This window comes from Barbatula barbatula (genome assembly GCF_947034865.1).
Source record: "Barbatula barbatula genome assembly, chromosome: 2".
NCBI classification, from domain to species: Eukaryota; Metazoa; Chordata; class Actinopteri; order Cypriniformes; family Nemacheilidae; genus Barbatula; species Barbatula barbatula.
In genome coordinates this window covers 17576752-17601561 of record NC_136767.1, presented here as the reverse complement: position 1 = coordinate 17601561, position 24810 = coordinate 17576752, and the positions used below count along the sequence as shown (strand labels likewise).

Here is a 24810-nt window from a genome sequence, read left to right as displayed (position 1 = left end):
TACTGCTCGACCAACTCCAAGTGGGATTCAAACCTGTGACCAAGCTGCCATGCCAGTCAACGCCGACACCTCTGGTTTACCAACTAGAATGCATTGCTTGGAAATATAAAAAAGTGCATGCATTACGTGTTTACATAGTCTCACTAGAGGCTGGTTTTATCCTCCAAAATGGCCGTGGGGGATACAAACAAGTTCTTCCCCATTCTGTTTCTCTCTTTCTATGTGTGAGGGCGCATCAGAAAGCGTAAAATCCCAGATCCTATTTTTTTCAGTGTCCGGATTTCTGGATGACAAGCTTTATTAAAAACCCAGAACTATGTTACATGATCAACAAACATTGCTATTTCTAACCACAGTAGAACTTTGAATATGCAAATAAATAGTATGTGCTTGCTAAATTTGTTTGAATGGTAAAACTGTATGCTTTAATTTCAAAGCACTTGTTCGCTGTGTCTTGCTGGTCACCGCAGGGGTTAGATAAAAAAGGTAGATGATGTTAATGATAATAAAGACAAACAGTGTGTATGTGTGGGTGAATGCTTGTGTGCGCAGCATCTTTATCCAGGCTGTAAGAGCAAAAACATCGTGGGGAGAATCAATATACCAGCAGTGTGAGATTAAGTGAATGTGAGAATCAGAGTGTCCTGTCATCTTTAGTCACACACAGTGTAACTTTATGGAAACCATGCTGAACATTACACTATAGCCAATGCCCCTCATTTCAGTGATGTTCTAAATCAAATTTCATTAATGGCAAACTGTGACTCGTACAAACAAGGCAAAATTGAAGGGTAAGTCCTTCAACTGGAAATGTCTTGTAACAATCTCAATGGGCCTCCCCCATTGAGCGCTTTAGAGGGCTTCTACAGCTTTTTATATTAGACATATAAATGGTTTCAATGGTGACAACATAAACAAACATTATGTGACCCAAACATAACTTGCGGTATACAAATAGTAGGCCTATAAATAACTGAATAACTGTTGAGCAGTTTTAATTTTATTGAATACAATCACTATACAATAAAAAATGAATATCAATTAATCTTAATATAAATGAAACATAAATCTAATTCTTATATTAGTCACTAGCCAGGAGTGTGTTTCCCGAACAATGACAAAGCTCGCTGGTTAACAACCACAGTACGATGCATCATTGGGGAAATTAACAATGTGGTTACGACTGTTTCCTGAAACCGTATAACTCTGTCGGAGATCAATTGTATGAACCAAGTTGGTTCAACAATCTAGTTGAAGATGCCACACAGGTGAAGGAGTAATGACGACTACAAATAAATATGTTCAGATTTAATTAATGTAAATGTCTTGCTGTAAATAACATACATTACATTTAAGGACTACTTTTTTATTCTATTTTTGTTATCTCTTGTTTTATTTCACGATATATAATTCATTTATAAGTGTCCTCCTATGTCAACAAACTAAAAGATGACAAATAAAATGTTTATATATATATATATAGAATGATAGATATAGAATGCACTGCGTGTTGCTTGTTACTTTGATCAAAAGCTTGATGCATGTAAGTCTACATGTCATAATAATAAGGAACGATGCTTCTAACCACAGCTCTATGCTGGAACGACGGAACTTGCGACCATAGTTGGTTAACAATGCTTTTGGGAAACGCACTCCTGACTGATAACCAAACACAAACCAGAAGTTAACTTCGGGATAGGCGCATGTGTCATGATCTGAAATCTTTTAACCATTATTGTTGTTTTACAGTTAATTTTTCCAAATAAGTGAGATATTATGAGCATGGTCATGAAAGCAGAAATCTAAAATATTGTACTTTGATTAAATGATGCTTTGATTAAACCCAGTGTTAATTTGCTGTGTTTGGACTACCATACAAACAAAAACAAACATAGCCCTGATGTTTGAACACAATTTAACAAATTAAGTAGTTTATATACTGTATAGCTTTCCTGTAGCTCAGTGGTAAGAGCATTGCGTTAACAATGCAAGGTTGTGGGTTAGATCCCAGGGGATTGCAGATACCTATGTAAAAATGTATAGGATAATGCTATGTAAGTCGCTTTGGGTAAAAGTGTCTGCCAAATGCCTAAATGTAAATGTATATGCAGTTTATTTCTGCTATCAGACAGATAAAACAAAGTAAAATGTTTTGTGATGCTTGCTTTTCCATCTGGTGACATTGAGAACCACTCTATGCGGGGAATACAAAGTGCGTGCTGGGACTTGACAGTCAAGTTGTGAAAACAGTGTGACTTAACAGACCTCTGGGAAGCCACTAAAAGCACTGGGGAGATAAATCATGATGCTCACAAAAACACTCTAACTCACATTAAACCTATTCTAATAAAAGTTTTCTGATATTGCTATCAATATTATGAAAATGGGATTATTACTAATGTTAGCCCTATCATTAAAGCCTTAATGTCATATATCTCCCCATATCCTCTTTGACGCTTTAAAGTGGCCTGATTGTATTTAGGTCTTGCTGGCCGTTAAACATGATGAGCAGCGCTACATAAAATCAGCCTTAAATTCATTCTAAAATGTGCTAGCCTATCGCTCTACCAGTGATAATTCACGCAAAATAGTCTATATTAACAGGAAATATTATTGGATAATCATATTTAAATTGTATCAAGACATCAGAGGGAAGGATTTTCAGGTTACACTAAGTGTATTTTGAGTACATTTAAGTAGCAAATTTACACACATATTAAGTAAATAATACGTTCTATCTTAAACACACAAAGGTACATCCATCTGCAAATTAATTTACACAGATTATAAAAACAAATGGCTTACTAGTGTTAAAAAGCACATTTAATGGAGCTTAGATTTGACAATAGATTTGAAATCATAGAATGCAGTAGCCTATTTACTTCTGAACATTTCTGATGATGTTTTGACTGAAAAACACCCATACTCGGCTCCAGTTTATTAATCCCCCTATTCTGTTTCCCGGTCATTTTTTAAACTCAATCACTTTGAATACAGTTCAATGATGCCATTTTTCTTTCTGATCATTCGTGAAGTGAAGTAGATAGGAAGACAGGTGTGTTAACTTTGTCACAGTGTTGTTACCAGAGGATTGTGTGTTGGTGCTCTTGGAAGAATCGTATGTTGACATTTCTGAAAATTGTGATTGCATGTGTCTATTGGCTGTTTAGTTTTTTTCTGCTTCTGCAGAAGCACTTGTAAAAACATCCAATTCAGAAGCAACACTTTCAATGGGATTGCCAAAAAGCCTCCCAGAATAGTGTGTATCCTCTAGATCTTTTATTCCCTTCTATTCTAAAACATCAAATCTCACAGCAACTGCAACAACATGTTTTGCAGGTGTCCCTACAAACCCAGACGCAAGTGTTACATCTACAGTGTAATCACATCTTTTTTTATCATTCTTGTTGTCATTTATCTTTAAAGGTTAAGTGTGTGAAATGTAATGGAACCCAATACATTTACAATCTGTGTAGGCGAACTGAGACAGACATCATAACAATGCCTCAACCAATAGTGTGGAAGACAGAGGTCACGTTGGTGTCACTAGTGGTGCAGAAATTATACATTTTACATTTATAAAGCATGGCTTTGCATACATTTGAAGTTATGCAAGATTTATGACTTTCTATAAAAATCTCTTAGTTATTAATTGGCAATTAAAATCCACTGGCCCTTTAAATGCATATGCAGTGATCCGAGAAATATTGTGATTTTCTGATTCAGCGCATCACAGAATGACAGAAACAAATACATTGCAGGTGGAACACAAACCTGCGTCCTCATAAGCACAATGTTGCAACATCCCCTTACCAATGCAACACTGCTTTGCAACACAAAACAACCAAGAGACCAAGAAAACTCCACTTGTTTCTGTATGTCATCTTTTAAGACAGTTAAAGTGATGAGAATCCCCTACTAAAAGGAAATAGGAGATGAAAGACAAAAAGGAAGATGAAGACCTTTCTTTACCGTTTATACAGAGATGCTTTTGTAGCTGTTCTTCATTAAAGTCACCCTGAGGGGTTAAAAGCCCTGCTAGAAAGCTTGAGTGTTACAGTTAAAACGTGATGAGAAAAGCTGATGCGTGTCTTCATGACCTGCTGAGCAGTCATCTTATGACAGCATATTACATAATCAATTATTTAGCATTGCTTTTTCTTTTGGATTTCCTTCAACGCATTTATTCATAATAAGACTGATTTTAATTTGATTCATTGAGCAATCATTTGGATTCCAGTCACAGGCATCCCTTATTCAGATGTCTTATACAGTACTACAAGTAGTATTACAAAAGCTTGGATCTTAAACTCCCAAAAATCTAACTTCTGTCATCATTTACTCACCCTCAAGTTACTCCAAAATGTATTTATTTGTTCTGCTTAACACAAAAGAAGATATTTGGAAGAATGTCACTAACAGAGCAGATCTCCCATATTATTTATTTTCCAATGGCAGTAAATGGGGGACAAGATCTGCTTGGTTACTGACATCCTTCCAAATATCTTTCCTTCCTAAATTGTGTTGTACCTGTGATCCTTTTTAAATAATTCTCATTGCTACATTGAATGCAACTGCAGTCAGAAAGGAATGCAATTATGGAAGCCCATTAAGGTCAGGGATTATGTTTAATTTGTTAGCCTTGTGTTCTATTCACTAATGTACTAACAGAGACGGCTGTAAATTATAGCTGAGTTTAGATACACATGTCTGTTTAGAAATGTTTAGTGACACCAGAAACAACTAGAGTTGCGAATTATTTACATTATTTTCAATGTGCATTCTTAAAAAGGTTGTTTTTACTCAATATTAAAGAGATAGAAGCAGAAGAAAGTCATACAGGTTTAGAATGAGATAAAGGTGAGCAAATTATGAATTTTCTTTTGGGCAAATATCCCTTTAATATAGTGTCTAGTGGGCTTTGCATGAGAAAGGCTGGTTGTGCTTGCACGCATGCGTGAGTGAGTGTTGAAGCCTAAATTAAATTGTTAGGTTACGCCTCAGACTTGAAAAACTGCCACTTGCTACTCAATCGATGGTAATATGGGTCCACAGGTAAAGAAGCATTATTGGACAAAAACGTATATGCACAGTGTACCAAATGTTCCCAGATAAGACATACTATAACTACAGTATATATTAAATACTTTAATAACAGCATGCCCAGTCTATGTATTCCGCTGTACATACCAGCTGTCAGGAACAGAAGGTAGACCCAAAAGCAGATGAGTTAGATGATTTATTAAAACACAAAAGTCAAAGGCAAACAGAGGTATGCAGCCGTCGGCCTGGGCAAAAGGCAGGAAAAGGCGAGAATCGGAGTCGGGCAGGATGGGTTGGTTGAGGCGTTAACAGTGTCCGTAAGACAGCCGCGAGACGGCAACCCTGCATGAGAGCAGCCGCCAGTACAATACAGGGAAAAAAGGGTTAGTGAACAAAATCCTAGCACGACAAGACTGCGAGTGAATAAATGCTAAGAAGCTAACACACTGGCAACGGGAAGGAAAATTGCAGATGAAAATAAGGTGAAGGAAAATAATGGGAGAACAAGGAACAGGTGCGTGAGGGCGAGAGAGTGTGAGTGAGAACAGCTGTGCGGAGGCTGTAAACAGAGAGCGAGAGAGGAGAATCAAACCCTGACACCAGCATGTTATGTACCATATATGTTTCATTTCTGTATTCATTGCATGTTTGTATGACTCTATGTGGAACACATACAGTGCCTGCAGTGATGCCGACGTATATTAGACTTTGATGGGAAGAAGGATGCACTAAGTCACCTGCTATTAACATGACAAAGTCAAAGAGAGGCTCCAGCGTGCAACAGTCCACTCTGTTTGTTCTGCCCGGAGTCATAAACCTGTCAGCGCCTCTCCACAATCTACTTCCCAATAAAACCAATTTATGTTCCCATCCCCTCCTCTCACCACACCATCCAATGTTACACTAATGACAGTATCAACTGAAATTCACATCAGTAGTTGTAGCATTTAACACATCTAATGTGTTTGTACATTTGCATTGTGTTAAATATTAAGCAAGGCTTATAAAGTCTGGCTATCGTACAGTGTGATCAGGCAGTAAACAGAGCTCAGTAACAGCACACAGCGAGAATAAAAAGCTATACGAAAATGCATCGAGAATTTCCCTATCTATCTGCTATTTTGTCCATCTGTACTTTTAATTCTTCGTTTTTCTTCATGTCCAATATGTATTTTAATGTCAACGTGAAAGGGCTCAAGATATATCGGTCTGCCAAAGAACAGTAAGCAGATGCACTTAAGAAATATCTTTATTCCAAAAAATATTTTCTCTCTCACTTCACACACACATTCCTTATTTCCCTTTCCCATTGTCTTGTTCACTTTAAATTGCACAAAGCCTACAGCATGCAGTGCTACACTGGTGTGAAGGCATCAGCTCAGGTCAGGTGTGTGTGTGTCAGGTGTGTGTGAATAAATTGCTGACTCTGTACTACTGGAGGCAAAATGAGGTTATGGGCATCCAATAAACTTTGCAACAAGGTTAAAGTCAGTCATCGAATTCTTATCCCTACTGCTATAGTATATTTTATCATATAAAGGTACATACATTTTGGTTATGTGTATAACATTGCATGAGGGCTTATTTATCTTGGAGTGGTAGGGGTATGCCAGTACCTGAGGTATTTGGGTGTTGATGTACAATATAAAAATAAAAATTTACTTTTTAACAACGGCACAATATTTGTTATGGTAAATAGTTTATTTATACATTTAAAGGATGTTTTACATTATGTAATGTCCATACGCATTTGTGGGAGGGTTGTATGGACAGTATGCCAAATGAGGTTGAGTTATTTTAGATTTGATCACTGGCTGTATGTAGATTACTGCTCGTTAATATGGCAAGACAGTGGTTTTGAACATGATCTGATCTGGAATAAGATCCAGTGGAAAGAGAAGAGCACAGGTACTGTATGTAAGGATCTGGGGAGACTGAATATCAACCTATCAACAGCTTCCTGGATGAGCTGCAGAGTTTTGAATGTATATGTTGAGAGTCTGGTCAGGATTGAGTTACTGTAACATAAACTTGAGTCTGAACCAGAATATTGAAAGCTTCTTTCGCGAGAAATGGCCTGACCTGGTGAATAGTCACCTAATTCAACCAAATCTTTTCTATGTCTGCAATCAGTGAGGCTGGATCTTTTAGGGTTCAAAAAGAAAACAAGAAATGGAAGTCGTAAAATTTTATAAATTTACTTTGTATGACTCAATCACTATGTTCCAAGTGTTCCATTGTAATTGCATGAAACAGTTTTAATATTTTTTAAATGTATTTTAGTAATTTATTTATTTGACCGGTTCCAGTGTTTCATTTTTGGAAGGGACTATTGACTGAAATGCAATATAATATACATAACTATGTCTTCAGACCTTACATGATGAAGTGTTGTTTTTATTACCTTATTACCTTAGTAATGCTGACAGAGGTGTAAGTAGTGACATGTAACAAAAACCAAAGTTACAGCTATGACAGCGAAAAGCCACAAGAAAAAAATGTATGTGAAAAGTGGATAGTTTAAAAAACAACCGAGAATGAAATCACAATGTACACTTTATATAGACAAGCAATTCACATGCCTCTCGGGAATCATCATGCAACCTTGCAGTCTCGAGTCATGCACTTTATTAGGTTGAGCATAGTGGAAAGCGATAGGCCAATCCCTGAAGGCTTGACTTGAGGAAAAAAAAGTTTGCGACAACATAGCTTTTAAAAAACAGCAAAAATCACAATTCTGTTTGGTCACGTCTGTGCAGCTCAGTCCAAATATTGTCTGAACCCATTTTCATGACAATCAGTCACAATTCTAGGACTAGTTACGCAATTCTGTACATTTCAAGATGGCCACTACTGTAATAGGCAGAGTCTTAATGTGGCACATGGAATGGTACATGCATGACCGGTGAAATACATATGCTATTGAGTGTGTGCTATGGCCCCAATAATTGGCTCGTACCACCACTACGAGTGTGCCAAATTTAATCATTTTCCTAAGTACGGTTCATAGGGCTGCCATAGACTCCCATTGGGGAAGTAGAAGAAGAATACCAACAGAAGCAGTAGTGTAATAAAGACATAAGGACAACAAAATGCACAAGTGCTGTAAAAACTGGTCTCACAAAGCCCAGCACAGTATACAAAGCTAAAGTTTTTTTATTGAAAGAGTAGAAAAGAAATAGAAGTCAGTACTTATTGGTCAAGTGTTGACAGAAGAGATGTGTTTTTAGCAGATTCTTAAAGATAGATTCAGAATCTGCTGATTTTGTAGAAGCGGGAAGATCATTCCACAAATGTGGAATCGATCCAGAGAAGGTAAGCGTTTGCAGAGCGCAGGGATCTGGGGGTTACATAAGTCTGTTTCAGCAAGGGAAGATATGGGGTTGACGAACCAGTGGTGGTCTTGTAGGCCAAGAGCAGTGCTTAGTTTTTTAGTTAATTTAGTTGTGCAAGGTGGGAGTCCAGTAACGCACCACAATGGACAGGACAAGAGCCTGGACTAGGACTTGCGTAGCATGCCCGGACAGGAAAGGTATAATTTTTCTAATGTTGTAAAGGATGAATCTACAGAAAAGGGTGGTGCTGGCAACATGATCCGTGAAGTTTAGCTGATCATCGATTGCCACTCCCAGGTTTCTTGCCGTTCTGGAAGATGTAATGGTTGATGAGCCCAGTTGAATGGAGAGATTATGATGAAACCGAGATCATAAGCAGTTCTGTTTTTGCAAGGAAATTTCACTCAGATATGCTGAGATGTGCGCAGAAACATTCGGATCGTCAGACTGAAATTAAAAGTGGAGTTGTGTATCATCCGCATAGAACTCAAAGGAAAATACATGTTTCTGAATGACAGAACCTAGGGATGACATGTATATGGAAAAGAGCAACGTTCCAAGCACTCAGCCCTGAGGCACCCCTGTATTGAGATCTTGGGACTCAGTGATCTCACCTCTCCAGGATACTTTAAGTGAACTGCATGTTGTTTCTACAGAAGCCCTAAACAGAACACTGCTCTGCAGAGCACATTTCGTAAATATGTCATCTCCTTCAATAAAGAAGCGAAAATGTGACAACATCTTAGCTCTGTGTCAGCCTCAGGGGAGGAGTGGAGTGAGCCATTGGGTGTATCTTCACCACTAAATGCAGCTATACACTGTACCTGATACATGTCATTTTTGGGTTAGAGTTTGGTATATTTCAGTTTTATTTCTGTAGTACAACAACACAATATGACAAAATGCCTCATTGTAAAGCAGAATTTTTTTTATATTTCTGTTTCTGCAGAAAATCATAATTTAGTGATTAAAGACAGATATTTTGACCATGTACAAAGGTGTTAACACTCACACAGAAATGTTTTTTGTTATACATATTTATAATGTTTATGTCATTGCCGTTAGCCTCACCAACTGGAACTGCAAAAATAATATCCTTCCTGAAAGATTTCCACTGTGTTCTATTATTGCCATATTCTTGTATGTTTTAACAGCACCACTGATTCACAGTGTTTATTATTTTAAGGAAAATGTACCTAAAACGGCTTGCTAGAAATTTTCTGCACATTTAGTCTGAACTTCAACTGTAATGCTTAATAAAGCATTTACTGAGAACTTTCTAATTTTTTACCAAATATTCTACTTTACAGAGTCAACACATCGGTGGCTTCAAACACACAAATACTCACATAGTCTCCTTTAGAAGAATTGTATTGATTTATCAAGGCACCTCAATAAACCCAGATCCCATGGGTTTTTGAGAGCCTAAAGCTCTACAAACACCATTAACACTAAGCAAACATATACAAAAAATATCATCCTCCGTAACAGACACTTCAATCAATAGCTCTGGATCCACAGAGACCTGGAACTCATTTTGCCTCAAAATTACTCATGCGTTCACATCAATAGTAATTTTCGTAATAAATAATGAAATGATTGTTGATATAAAGTTCTTGTAGACCTATAATCTCCATCGGCTATCTCTTTCTCTTGGCCTTTCTTATGAACAACAACACCTTTGGTGATACGGGAGCAAAAACCTGTGTGTCGGTTTAACCTGTGTTGATGAAACACCATTGGCTCCTCTGTTGCTGAATTTCTTTATTAACTCAGTTCTTCAGACTTATGCTTTCAACAATCCTTTTACATGTCCTCTTTTGTATAACCAAATGTGTGGAAATAAAAAAACATCCACAAAATGTTGTATATACCACGTGCATAGCAGCAGTTGTGTTAATATAAGTCAGTGTGCATCATATTTCGTTCTATGTGGATGCAGTGTGATGGCCATTTACTAAAAGGAGAAGCAAGGTGACTGTTTATGATAGCATAAAAATGACATGATCATAACCTGACAGCACATCAGCAAGCATTCATGCACAATGGTGTCACATACACACCAACTGATGGATGAATAAACATGCTCACCTTTCCCCTTCAATATCATTCACTTTCCATTTGCCGTTCCTGATGGTGTGTCTATCACATGAAAGACTCTTCACTCTTCAGCAGCTGTGAAAAGCCTTAACCGTTCCAGCATTACAGCTCACGTCCCTAAGGGCCCCTGAAACACTCAAACACACACACACACATATATAGTATGCTCAACAGAATGAGATTTGTGTTTGATTAGGATTGGGACTCGGGGCAATGGCCCTCCAGGTTTAGACTTGATTTGCCCTGGTGTAACAGCTGATATATACTTGCATCAAACTTGTCAATCATGCCGCAGCCTGAGCTGCACCTTTTCATAAATACAAAAACAAATTCTTTATTAATAATGACATTTTCATAACATTTATTGATATGCCGCCATATTTTAACTTACTGTGCTGATTTGTATTTTGAGTCTTTAATTCACGAATCGCGCCTTGTGTGCATCATCATATTGTGAAAATGTTGCCAACAGAGAGCCATATTCCAGGATCATAAACATGTCCATGAGGGACTGTTTTATTTCTACAGACATCTGATGCTTATTAATAGATTTCACAGCACTTTTACAGTGAATGTTCAGCTAATGAATAGAAAAGCACATCAGATGTTGTGATGAAAGAAAAAGTTTGGATTGAAATAAGTCATGATGGACACATTCCTCTTTTTGAATGAAAATGATGTGTGCGCGAGTGAGCGATGGGATTGTGACAGCAGAGATGAAGGGTGGACATCACCCCAGGAACATCAAACCCAGCAATGACAGCTACTATAGAGACAGATACAACACCTACTAACATTGATGCAGGCATGAGTGCACACGTATTGACACACACACACACACACACACACACACACACACACACACACACACGTCCAAGACATATCTTTGTCCTTGTGTAGTGTAGAATTTGATCACATGACACCATTTGGTGCAAATTAAGCTTTAGTAAATTAGTTCAACACATTATGTTTTATTAACAAAGTTCGGGAGGAGCATGCGCAGATAATTAACCCGGCTGTCTTGCCATGAATAATCTCACCAACCAGATAATTAACCCGGCTGGCTTTCTATAACCACCCTGATTCCTCGCCCGTTTTTAGGCACAAACCGGGCCCGGGGCCCTCTCCCCGGACAAGGGGTGGGTGCTCAGAGTTCGGGAGGCATTACCGAGCTCAGAGCTCCCTCCCCAGGACACCTGGTCCTCTCTCACTGACGGTCCGTCGCTCGTCCTCTTATGCTCCTGATCCCCTCCTTGATACGAGACTGGTACAGCTCGAATCCCGGCTCTCGTCCTGCCTACCTCATTACAACAACATAAAGCTCAAACCATTGAAAAGCAGATCTGTTTAATATCTCAATTATTTCTCCAACACATACATGAGAGCAAATGGAAACTTTTGCTTAAGTCTCCTGTATCTCATACATTTCCCCTGAAATTATCCAATTATCTAATTTATTCTATTTTTATCTCTTCGAAGCAATTTTAGGAGAAACATTTGGAATACTTAAATGAAACACAACTCCATTAAATCTCTTTTGGTATGAAAGAGCAATACTCTGTGAATAATACAATTCTCTTCAGGGCTGCCATGACAGCTTCATTAAATTCGGTTACAAGGCTATTAAAAAGTATTTGCCAACTGGGTAAGAAAAAACTTTGTCTCATGCAATGTAGCTTCTCAAGTAAGTTTGTCTGGTGAAGACACTTCTGGCAAACAAGACAAATCTATTAAGATTTTTATTTGGATTGAGGAAAATGGCTGCACATTTTTCACACATATTTCTATTATCTTTTTGACTTATTCCTACTATTATTTAAAACCCCTCTTGCTACATGAGTCACTAACGTCTCGGTTACGTATGTAACCTCTGTTCCCTGATGGAGGGAACGAGACGTTGTGTCGAACCGACAGATGGGGTTCGCCCCTGAGAACCTATCATCTTCTGACTATTTTGAAAAGGCCAATGAATTTGGCGAATTAAATTTGCATGCCGGGCTCCGCCCCCGGATATCCGTGTATAAAAGGTGAGCCGGCGTGCTCATTCATTCACCTTTTGTGCTGAGGAGCCTGAGAGCATCTCACGATCGCTGCAGCGGACGGCTAGTGTTGTGGCATGAGGGACACAACGTCTCGTTCCCTCCATCAGGGAACAGAGGCTACATACGTAACCGAGACGTTCCCTTTCTGTCGGTCTCTCGACGTTGTGTCGAACCGACAGATGGGGTTCCTATTGAAAACGCCACAGCACTATGCCGCGTCACAATCTCTAGCGAAGCGACGTTGACCGGCCTGGGCGAGCCACATGTGAGCGTTATCGCAAAATTTGTAACCTTCCAGTGGGCAGGCAGGGGCTCCCAGAGCTTTTGGCAAAGATGAGTAGCCCCTGCCCTCGGCCACCACAGACGGAGGCCTTGTTCTCTAAACGAGAAGCCGTCCGGTACCGTAGGGCTACTGGGTAAGCGCTGTTCCCTGGAGACACCAACATGGTCTCACCAAATAGGGGAGAACTCATGGGAGGTATGTGCGGAATGCCGCAAGGTGGATGTCCACCTGCGGGAGGTCATGGGTTGCCATGCGGGGAACCATCTCATGACGACATCTCAGACGGAACCACCCTAGTGGGGGGTTACTACGTGTGGGGCACTAGGTCCGGTTAGAGCTATATGTAATAACTCAGCTTGATACCCGGCCATAGGCGGCAGGGCTGCTCCGCCGAGCCCGCCGCCCTGAGTGCTTCTTGATGGATGGACGGTCTGCCTATTCTTCACCCTGGGGGAAAGAAGGGAGGCAGCCCATAGCGCACTGATCCACCTAAGAAGGGGAATGGCGTTATGCGCAGGCGTACGCCCTACGACCGCTGGTCTCACCTGTTGGCAAGACTCGAGCTGCCGGTTTACCCCCGGAGGTTGCAAGCCTCTGCGAGGTATAGCGTAGCCCAACCCGCAACTCTACAGATGTCTGCCAGAGAGGCACACTGAGCCGATGCCCACGAGGAGGCCACACCCCAAGCGGAGTGTACAGTCACTCAAATGGGCACGGGCTAGGATCTGCACGCCGTAGTGACGGCGTATGCGATCCAGCGCGACAACTCTCCTCGGAGACAGCACTCCCGTTGCTGACCTCCGTAACAGACAAGAGCTGCTCAGGGCCTTGAAGCCCTCCGTGTGGTTTGAGTAGAGGCGCAATGCGCTTACTGGACACCCCACGTACAGGTTGGGTCTTTCTCCCGGTGTGGGAGCGCCTGCAAGTTCACCACCTAGTTCCCAAAGGGGGGCGAAGGAACTTTTGGGCAAGTAAATCAGCCGGGGTCTCAGGATCACGTGAGAGTCACCGGGCCTGAATTTTGGCAATCGTGGACACGGAATGCTTGCAGGTGCCTCACCCTCTGGATGGACTTGAGCCCCAGCAGGAGAGCCAACCCCCCCCGCAGAACGAGGATGGGGGCTCTCCGCAGGGCCCGAAAAAAGGGGACCCAAAGGTCCACCTTAAGGCCCCAAGAGGGTACGGGGCGCGGACGAGGCCTTAGCCCCTCGCGCCCTAGAGGAACCTAATAATCAGGTCATGCCGCCCCAGAGGCTCACTAGCAACTGGTACGTGATAACCGCGACAGCGGGTACCCACGCTCCAATGTGGAAGGGGAGATTACTCCCCCGCCGCTCTTGCAATAGGACAGCACGTTCCTCAGCGAACAATTCCGCGGGTCTTCTCCTCGAGAAGAGCACCAGGACGAGAAGGGGCGCCACTTAAAGGCATCCAGCCTTGTGGGCATGGCCCTTGCCTGAGTGATAGTCTCCACCACTGTTGGGGGTAGATCATCCAGGAACTCCTCGTCCCATCCAGGAGCCAGACCCAAAGGTCCGGCTCGAATGCCACAACGTGCCCATCCCCAGCGAGTAGGCCCTTCGCCAGGGGATTTGGCCAGGGGGAGTTGTCGTCAGGAGTATTAGCTCCGAGGACCAAGTGTAGTTGGGTCCGTAAGGCGCAACTAGCAGCACTTGATACTCCCTTCCCAGACCTTGTACAGGACCTTCGCAATGAAGCTCACTGGAAGGAAGCGTACTTCCGCTTGTCCCGCGGCCAGCTGCGCGCTAGGGCCTCCGTGTCGAGGGGGGGCCTCGTCCAGGGAGTGCCCAGCGGTACTGGGTGGTGTTCAGGGAGGCAACAGGTACCCCTGTGCCCGCCCAAACCACACCCAAGCGGGCCCGCAGGGGTGGAGTCGTCACTTCCCACGAGGTGTCAACTGATGAGAGAGCGCTTGGCTGTCTGGTTCAGGACCCCTGGTGGGTGTGTGACATGCAGGGGCTTTTCCACCTTCTGTCTCCACCAGGGGTGGAGTCGTCACTTCCCACGAGGTGTCAACTGACGAGAGAGCGCTTGGCTGTCTGGTTCAGGACACCTGGTGGGCGTGTGACATGCAGGGCTTTGCCACCTGCTGTCTCCACGGGAGGAGGCGTTTGGGCGAGTTGCGATGACTGCAGCGAGCGAATGCCACCCTGAGGTTTAGTACGCTACGCCGGTCGTGCTGTCCGGGCCAGTATGCTGACTCTGCACGAGAGGCCGGAGCCTCATCAGTGCAAGCAGGACAGCTATCAACTTGAGGTCATCTGTCGGTTCGACACAACGTCGAGAGACCGACAGAAAGGGAACATATGTTCATCAGGCTTCTGATTGTTTTTTTAGCCTATTAAATATTTTATTCAATAATGATGTTATAAATATTTGAAATAATCTGAAACATGTTGTGGATTTATGTGCAATTGCCTTAATTCATTCATGTACATGCAGCATCTTTTTTTGATGTGTTCATTTTTCCTATGTGATTGTGGGGGCTCTGAAAAAAAACTCTATCAACTCACCATGCAAATGTGACAGAGCTTTAGATTTACTAATGCACCTCTCAGTTGTTTCCTTTTGGAAATAAGAAACTGCCAACGTGAAGAAAAATAATGTAATTGTGTGTGCGTGTGTGAGAAAGTTTAATAGATAAAGTGTCTATTCTTTCGGATGAGCCTGCTAAGATTGACTTCGTTTATTTGTCTGCTACAGAGACAGCCAGTGGGAACATTCTTAGAAGAAACCGACACTCAATCTAAAATAATAATAATGATAATAAAAAATCTGTCTCTTTCCAGCTCCCTCTACATGATGGTATTGATTGTTATGCTAATGTAAGTTCCCTCATTCACAGGCGTCAGGCCTGCAAGAAATAAAAGGAGCTGGCATGGTAATAAAATCACTTTAATTTTCCTCTGACATTTCCCTTGCTCTCATCTTCCTAACAGCAACATCACAGAAACCTGAACTAGAGCGAAGCAGAAATCCAACAGGGCCTTTATACCTCTCTAACTGGATTCACACTGCATTCATTCAGAACACGAAAAGGTTACGAAAGAGAAATAAGCAGGCATAGGAGGACAAATGGCTCTCTGTGGTTGACCTAAACCATTTTTAACAAACCATTTCTAACATACCAAAGAGTTTATTTGGGAATATAAAAGTGCTTGACTTTAAGTGTGCTGCTTTCATTCCGTCAAGAATGCAGGATCACAATTAACAACTCTGACAGGGAGAAATCATGCATATCTTGAAAGAGCAAAGAGCATTGTTGTCTTTTCATGCATTCTTGATGTGCATCTTGAGCTGTTAACACCCCTCGTTGTCTATATCACTGTCATCCCATACAAAAGAACTGTCAAATGTTTACACGCTACTTTTAATTCAATTCAAACTCTTTTTCCGGTCTTACATGATTTCCTTTCATGTATTTGCTCATTTTCTAAATTGTGGTGCTTTAGAAGCATCACAAGCAATGCTGTTGTACTTAACTTCTGTAAATAATCAAGTAACACACAATGTAGACAGAAAACTAGTTTACTTCATGTGTCACCTATCAAGATCAAAACATTGATCAGACATAAAATACACATGCCGACTTACTGTGATTGCAGTAAACATAAAAGCATACAAACATTTCACAGTTTTGCACTTAACCCATCCAGTTTTCGGTCAAAAGGGGACGAACCCAACTGTCGTACTGTCTGTTGGATTATAAATTAATCTATGATTGTTTTAACCCATTGTTGGGTTAAATAACAAACATTTTCTGTTTTAATTCCACTCAACAGTTGGGTTTGTCCCTTTATGACTCAAACTGGTTTGAAAATATCTGTGTATTGTTGAGAGTGTACTTAAAGTGTAAAGTTTATGTCATTCTTCAAAATATCTTCTTTTGGGTTCTGCAGAAGAAAGAAAGTCATACAGGTTTAAAATGATAAGGGTGAATAAATGATGACACAATTACATTTTTGGGTGAACTATCACTTTAATACCATCTTTCTTGTCACATTAGAGGATTAGAAATAACCGTGGTATACATATATTTTATACTGTTCTGTAGGGATAGTCATCTCTATTATTTCTGATCTGATACCTTTTGTTGTGCTGGTATCTTCACAGGGGTGTTTGACATTTTTTGAAGCATAAATGAGCTCACATATAGGACACATCTACTGTAGGAGTGATCTAACAAACAGTCCAATGTGTGCCTCTTCATCACATCTCTCTTTCTTGCCCATCCAAAATAAATACCTATAGACAGATCCAGCACTGCACATAGTAATGTATGGCTTAATGTTTTTTTTATACTGAGCTAATTATATTTTCTAAACCTACAGCTAAATCCAACACTCATAAAAACCTTTATACATTTATCAATTTAAATAAAAAAATAGCAAGTTTATTATTCGCCATAGTAATGATAAGAAAAGTTGTGATGTCCACAAGTTGTAGTCACGTTTTTTTGTGCCATTAATGTAGGTCAAACCAGCACAGACAGACACATGCTGTTTTTAAAAACTGGCAAATTGGAACAGAATGTTCTTTGGCAGTTAGTTGCCAATTTCTTTAAAGTGCACATAAAGATTCCATCAGAAAGAAATTTAGACTTATTTATAGTGGAGATGTTTGAGGCAGCAGGTCCACAGGGAGCAATTGAAAACTGTGTGCTTGCGTGTGAAGTGTAATGTGTCGACAGCACAAACTCTGAAAGTATTAAAAAACGTATGGAGAGGACAAGGAAAGATTCCCCTCTGGAGAATGGAATGATGTGTTATTATTATTATTTATGTTATATATTATGTGTCTTATGCTGTATATGTGATTGGGTGGTTTTTGTATGGTGCAGCATGTGTACAAATTTCCCTCTGGGACAATAAAGTTTACCTTACCTTACCTTGTTTGCTGCACCATAATGACAACATAAAGCAAATCAATCCTATTTTGTGAATTATATTACACAAGCCTGCACATTTTTTGACAATGCACATTTCTTCGTTTTCGTCAGCTGAACTGTATTGAAAACAATACAGTAAAAAAGTGATTTCGCAAATGTTTATCTTTCCTTCACAGAACACAAAAGAAGATGTTCTGAAGAATGTTGGTAACCGAACACAAATCAATACAAGTGAGTTTTAATGTATTAAAGGTCCAGTCAGTAATTTGTACGCTCATTTCACCCCCTCCCTCGAAACCCTTCGACGGCTGACCTGCGATGTGTTTAGATAGAAATAGCTCATTCTATATCTATATAGCTTTATTGTGTAAGCTCTTTATACACATCTGAAGGTATAGCTATGTATATTATATTGCATTTCTATCAATCGATCATACCAAAAATGACACATTGGACCTTTAATACACTCAATAAACTCACATAATCTGTCTATGCAAATACTGAATAACCATCTGACTCACCTTAATCTCAGTTATCACTAATGTATCATTAAAATGAAACAAGGTCTTAACTTAGTATTTGTTCAAGCATTCAAAGAAACATTTGTAAAAAAAAGACAAAAACAACACAAAGATACAGAAAAGACATGCACAGAAGATGTATCTCAAAATCCATGCAGTGCTATTGCAGAAATCCATTTATTTCAATGTTATTTATTGACTTTTTTAATATGCACACAATATGAAGATCCAATGTCATAGACAGAAATAACAATTCACTTTTCTTCTTTACACTTATTTTTTTGCTTCATTCAATCAATCAATCACTTGCTTGCTCACTTAGAATGTACACTCCTGGTTTCTTCTGGTCTTTTGTTCCTTTCTCAATTTCCTGACATTGATACACCATTTAACATCTTTTCCTTTCATTCTTCAGCCTGCTAGCTTTTGTTCAGAGGAGGGTTGCCACGGCAACCGACTGAAGAAATGTTATTGACAGCTGAACAGGAAGGCATGGTTAACTCTGAAGCAAATGATTGCTGAGTAATTCTACAGAAAGAAATCACAGTTGAGAGAATGAGACGAGTGAAAAAGTGCAAACGAGAAGGGGAAGGACCGAACAGAAACACAAGAGCGAAATAAACATTGTAGTTTAAGCAATGCGGTCAGATGGGACTCCAGAGACAGAAAGAGAGAGATGGTGTGGGGATCGAGAGCTCGCTCTGTCTTCAAGTGTCCATTTAAGTGTCTCGGCAGCATCCTCTAATGTTGCTTTTACAGTCATATTGCCGTATATCTTCTCTAGTAATGTGCTCATTATTTGTGCTCATAGCTTTAAATGTTCTTTAGCATCGCTCCTGGCAGACCGTAACTTTTTAGTCTGCCATGTGACTTCTGACCCACACAACAGCTCTTTAGATCCCAGCCACGTGACAGTGAATGCATTCTAGCATTATCAATGGATTTCACCTGTACGTCTCACATCAATTAATTTGTGTGCTTTTGTCAATTTCCCGTAAGAAAACATTTCACATGCGCTAAAAGTCTCTAAAACACACACTGTACATGAAATTCACACATATCTTAAAGCTCTTGGTACTTTTATAAACGAAACGCTCATGAAAATCTTCAAATAAAAGAGGAAGGAATCAGTGTTCAAACTTAATCCACAAGTCAACAAGAACTCTGATCATCACCTTAAAATAAATTAAAACACGTTTGTTAGTGTGTTAATCGTGTTACAGTTACAGTGTACATTTCTCCATTCAGAATTCATTATTACACATATTTAAGAAACTGTCATCATTATGAAAATGGATCTTTATCAAAAATGGGGAATAATTCAGTTTAAGGGGTTATGAATAAGAGAAGAACAGAGGAGAGAAAGGGAACGAGTCAGAAAAGTGCAAAGACGCAAGAACAATGAGCAGCGTAATTGTACTAAATGACAAGCTGACCTTTTCTACTTCCACAGGGAACCAAAGAAAACAAACTCCAGGAGTGAGAGAGCAGAGGTAGAACAAATGAGAAGATGAGAAGAACAAAGAGAACGTGAGTGATGAAAGTGTGGGGAGCAGAGCAATACTTGAGGAAAAGCACAATATTCATGTCTGAGACGTCTGACCTTTGGAAAGTAAATCGGAGGCAGTGAGCGAGCTTATACACGTGTCAATGTTTTAACTTAAAGTGGCCTTAACTCAGACACTTTCTGCATATCTCATGTTAATCTTGAGTACTTACAGAATAGTATCGTACCCTTCAAAATATCAGTACATTTATAAAAGACAGAAGTTCAGCTGTACGATTTTTCCGAAAACATAAGATGCCTGAGTTGAGTTGGGTTGGTGAGTTTGTAGGTGTTGGGTGGAACTACAGCTTCAGTTTCACTTACTGCGTGCGGTTCATGTACTGCATCTACCGCTCCACCTATTAGTTTCAAACGATCTCAAAATCCAGCATTATAACCACCGTTTATATAACATCCATTACCCAAAGGCAATGAACAAACAATCACAGCTGAACTTCACGAACGTAGTACTCTCTCTCTCCTGCACACAAGTGAAGTGACGTGAGCGCATGCTCCTTCTCCCACTCTCCTTGGTTGACACGTGGGCGTGCTTTTCAAGAAGAATTGTCCAATAAGGGACTAAGAAAAGTTGTTACGAAATGGATTTTCATGTTCGAAAAAAAAACGTTCCGAAACTTATACGAACGCTGAGGGAGTGTGTCGAGTACAGAAATACTACATCATAAGTCCAACTCGTTTTTTTACAAGTTGACCATGTTAAGGATGAGAAGCCAGCATTTTCAACAGTGTTAAGAAGTCAGGATGCATGAAACACCGTTGCTTTCGCCTTTGAAAGCGAATTCTGGGCTAGTTGGGCAGATCATTTAAATCAACAACACACGTATGAGCGCGCCTTCTGTCCAGAGGGCCAATAACACATTTCCTACTGTACGTGTGTGCCAGCCTCCTTCTGTGTATGCGTGAGATGAAAAGCCTGAATGATGATCACTTGGCAATGGCGGTCAGACAAAGTGGCCAATGTGCTTGTTAATGGCCTGATAAACTCCCTCAAAAACCTCTTCACTCTCCTCTACTTCTTGCTCACTCTCTGTCTCTCTCATTTTATGCTTGCTTTCTACAATCTACTCATATTTTATATTTAAACTAGCCTTTTATTTAAAAAAATATTTTGGGTTGTGTCCCAGAGGGCAAAGGTACATCTGTAAAACGTCTGCTAGAGATCTGGAGGTCTGGAATACATCTACTAAATATCTTAGAAAGAGCATTTTTACATTCATTCTAAATCAGAAACATCTCACAGACATCTGGTAGATGTCTGTTTAATATCTGACAGCAGACGTCTCAGAGACATATTGCAGATGAATGGGGTTGGGTATCGTTTTAATTTGAGCGAATCCGGTTCCTATTCTGCTTATCGAATCCGGTTCTTATCGATTCTCTGTTCCGATTCCAATATTTTTGAGGGAGAGAAAAAATTGTTAATACTTAAAGGATACAGTTTTTACCTTTTATTCTTGCTACATTTGGGCTATAACCAGTAAGCTGTAACTGTTAACTGTGACAATTCGTCAAATACTGAAATAAACAACACTTCCATTAAGGAATAATCAGAAGCGATTACAAACCCAAACTTTTTAAGTATAACCCAAAAGTACAACATAAAATACATATCATGCAGTTGTTAAATGGTCCACTATCTAAACAATTATTTGTTTAGTTAATTAATTTCTAAAAAGTGATTGAAATAATAATTCAAAATAATATAATTTTAAATATACTAGAACATGTCGTGTTGTCCTGTAGCTTCCCGAATGTATATAAAGTAACTTAAATAAAACTGACTGTCTTTTCATGTCTATCTGTATTTTGTGTGAGACGCTGCTAATAACTGTAAGTTATCTGGTGGGTTGTAGCGGGAGGACTCGAGGCTGAGAGACTTAAACACGGTGCATTCCTTCAGATTAATGACGCGTTTCATCATATAAGAGGTACTTCCTCTCTATCAAAAAATATCTTCACCACACATATTGCATGTCGCAATGCTATCATCTTTTTTCACAAAGTTTAACCAAACTTTTGAACGTTAGCTACAGTCAAAGTGCCGATGGTAATGAACTGCGCATGTGAATAATGAGATTAGGTCATTGTCGCAGGTCATGGCAGACCGATACAACGGTAAAATATTCACTGCCGTTCGCGAGTGATTGAAAAAGTCAGAAATCGATAATAAGAACCGAAATGCGTGCATCCCATCGAATTCCTGATTCTTTGAAATTTGGAACCGGTTCTCGATACCCAACCCTACAGATGAGCAATCGTAAAAATATGTTTTACAGATGTACAGAAAATGCAGGCATCAGATCCATCTGCCAGCTGTTTGTGGGGTGTGTTTAACATATTACATACAGTGAAATGTTAAATGGTGTCTGTGTGTGAAAATAACAAAGGCCTTTACTGACGTTAGGAACCATTCCACCATGTCTTTGCCGTTCATGAATTACCCTGATAATGGTACGGTTGATTCACTGTGGTTGCTGTCAACACAGTGTGAAGCGTGACTCAAAACAGCTGAGTCAGTGCCGGGGTGTTTTTCCAGAAAACTTCAGGGTCATATGATTAAAGATTGTCACATGGAAGGCTTACTGCAGCCACACAACAGCGTGAGTTTACCGCCAAATGAATAAACAAAACAGACAACGAAAGTGCTAAGCAATCAACACAAGCTTTCTTTCAGATGAACAACAACGACCATCCTTGCTGTTTTCCATATTAAAGTCTTTTTAAACATGTATTTTTGTGCTTCTTCACATAGTAGCGTTGCTGTTTACTTGCTCTCTCTCTCTTCACGCGTTGGCCGGATTTTCAATTCAGTGAATTTCAGCGAGTACTGCCAACCGGTCCAAGACGACCACTCGATGCCGTCGGCGTATGAGGTGTGCTGTCCGCGCAGGTATTGGCCGTTCAGGTTGGAGGTGTGGCAGTTGCGGTACCACCAGGCGCCGTGATAGAACGAGGCGCAGTTGTTCTCTGAATGATCGTTGTCTCGGTCCTTTGTGGTGAACTTCATTCCGTTGTGCTTTAGAAACGAATCACCTAGGCAAACACACACATATACACAAAAGAAGAGGGAAAAGAGCAGACAAGGAGAATTATAGAAGTTGAAACGCAGCTGACTTGCAGTATTCTTAATAAGTGCTCCGAAACACAGAAAGCCATTTCACACACAAACACACATCAATGAATACAAATGACCACAGACACCGATGTGCAGATAGTTTCCAGCAAACCTGCCTCATCTCCATGGTTCAGACAAATGACAAGAGCAATTTCAAAAATTTTATCTCATTTCAGTGTGATTTATCCCTGTAGTGTTACCAATAGATTATACTGACATGACAAAAAAAGCCTATTTGGTTCTCCGTATTTCTCCTGGATTTATCCTCGCTCTCGTCCTCTTGCTAACTTCCTTTAAGACTTTGTATCTATTTCAGCACTTAAAAGAACGAATGCCTTACACTTACACTGTGGTGAATTTGTATTTCTTATAATCCACATCACGCTGTCTTACACAAACATAAGTGGAATTATCTGAACAAATGTGTCGTCTTTTACAAATTCACACCTGAAGGTGGTACTTCTCAACATTTGCTTCAAAACCTCATCAAACAGCCAAATTTATGTCCTGAAAAACAAGTATGAGCTGCTTTGTTTTATTCAGTTAACAAGTGACAAAATTCCAAATGAAAGTATTGTTTTTTTTGTTGGCATTTATTGGCAGAATATTAGAAATTCATAATCATGTTTAAACAACACAATATTAATGTTTTACATGTTTTTTAGGATTCGTTAAAAATGAATATATTATATTTCTGTGAATTTAAACAAATGTATGTCTTTCACATTACAGTTGGCTGACTTTTTCACTCGGGAGGTTTATTTCTCTTGAAATCCAACAGACACTGGACTAGAATGGCAATAAAACATACAGAAATGCTGATTAAAGGCAACACTCCAATTTTCTGTGGCTGTATATTGTAAGATTGGTGGTTCTCAAACTTTGCATCCCATTGGGGCCCATCAAATATTGACTTCATGTAAAAATCTTATTTTAAACAAGCAATGTTCTGTTGACCCCAAACATACTTTGAGTCTCAACAAAACTTGATGCTAATGTTGTGACGTTTCTGCTGCGCTCTAAACTATTCATGTAAAAAAGAAACGAGAATTTTTCTAAACAAAGCTGTAAAAGAGCTAGTTCACTGAGAGAGAGAGAGCGAGAGAGGCAGGGACAAAGGAGGAAAGTGAATCTGAATTGGCTTGAGTACAATAGAAGTAAATGTCAGATGGTATAATGCAGCGGTACTAGAGCGCTTGGTCATTCTATAGTCCTGTTTAAAACTCATTTGTGTTTAACCTTTCATCCAGTCTAAACGACAAAGATCTCATACACAGTTCCAAAGCAATACGCGTCCATTCCTCTCTTCTAACATGCCCTTGAACATCTGCGGTTTTCTGATTCACAGTCAGGCACTCATGTCAAAGACAATAAACCGAGAACTGATCCTAGACCGTGTACTACTGCTGAATTTCTCTCCCGGAAACGCGCGTCTTTCAAGCTTGACAGATTTCGTCTACAGCTATGGAAATAAGCCATTAGTCACACTAGGGTCACATAGAGCCTACAGAAAAGATTCTTGTATTGCTGTCTTGACATTTCTGCATTAGGAGCTTTATATCAACTCATGTCCTTGCAGACCCCCCGATTCACTCACCTACTCTTGGGAATCACTATTCATTTGTCAAGGGGATATTACCATCTCGCAAACCCTTAGGTTGTGATGTGGTAACGCCATGTCTGAAAAAGATGAGCCGAATGTGCACACTGCATAAAAACGTCGCTGTAACGAAGCGTGGTCTGCGTGTGTATGTGCGGCTCTGTGCTGTTTGTGCTCATATGCTGGAGTGAACGTGGGGTCACCTTGACACGGATTTTGACATGCAGTAGGCCTCACCAAGCAGGTCCAAAGGAGATGCCTGTCAAGCTCTGATGCAAATAATAACAATAATAAT

At 40.1% G+C, this 24810-nt stretch overlaps 1 protein-coding gene across 1 annotated transcript in view; it reads right to left on the bottom strand.

The window, feature by feature from the left end:
* Nucleotides 1–22564: 22564 nt before the first annotated feature.
* The window catches only part of fibcd1b (fibrinogen C domain containing 1b), a gene marked incomplete at its 3' end in the record, with an annotated part of 67306 nt that continues 65060 nt past the window's right edge, over nucleotides 22565–24810 (bottom strand). The window contains exon 8 of the mRNA XM_079475418.1: nucleotides 22565–22833. Coding sequence (XP_079331544.1) covers nucleotides 22565–22833 — 269 coding nt within the window. The remainder of the gene's footprint in view (nucleotides 22834–24810) is intronic.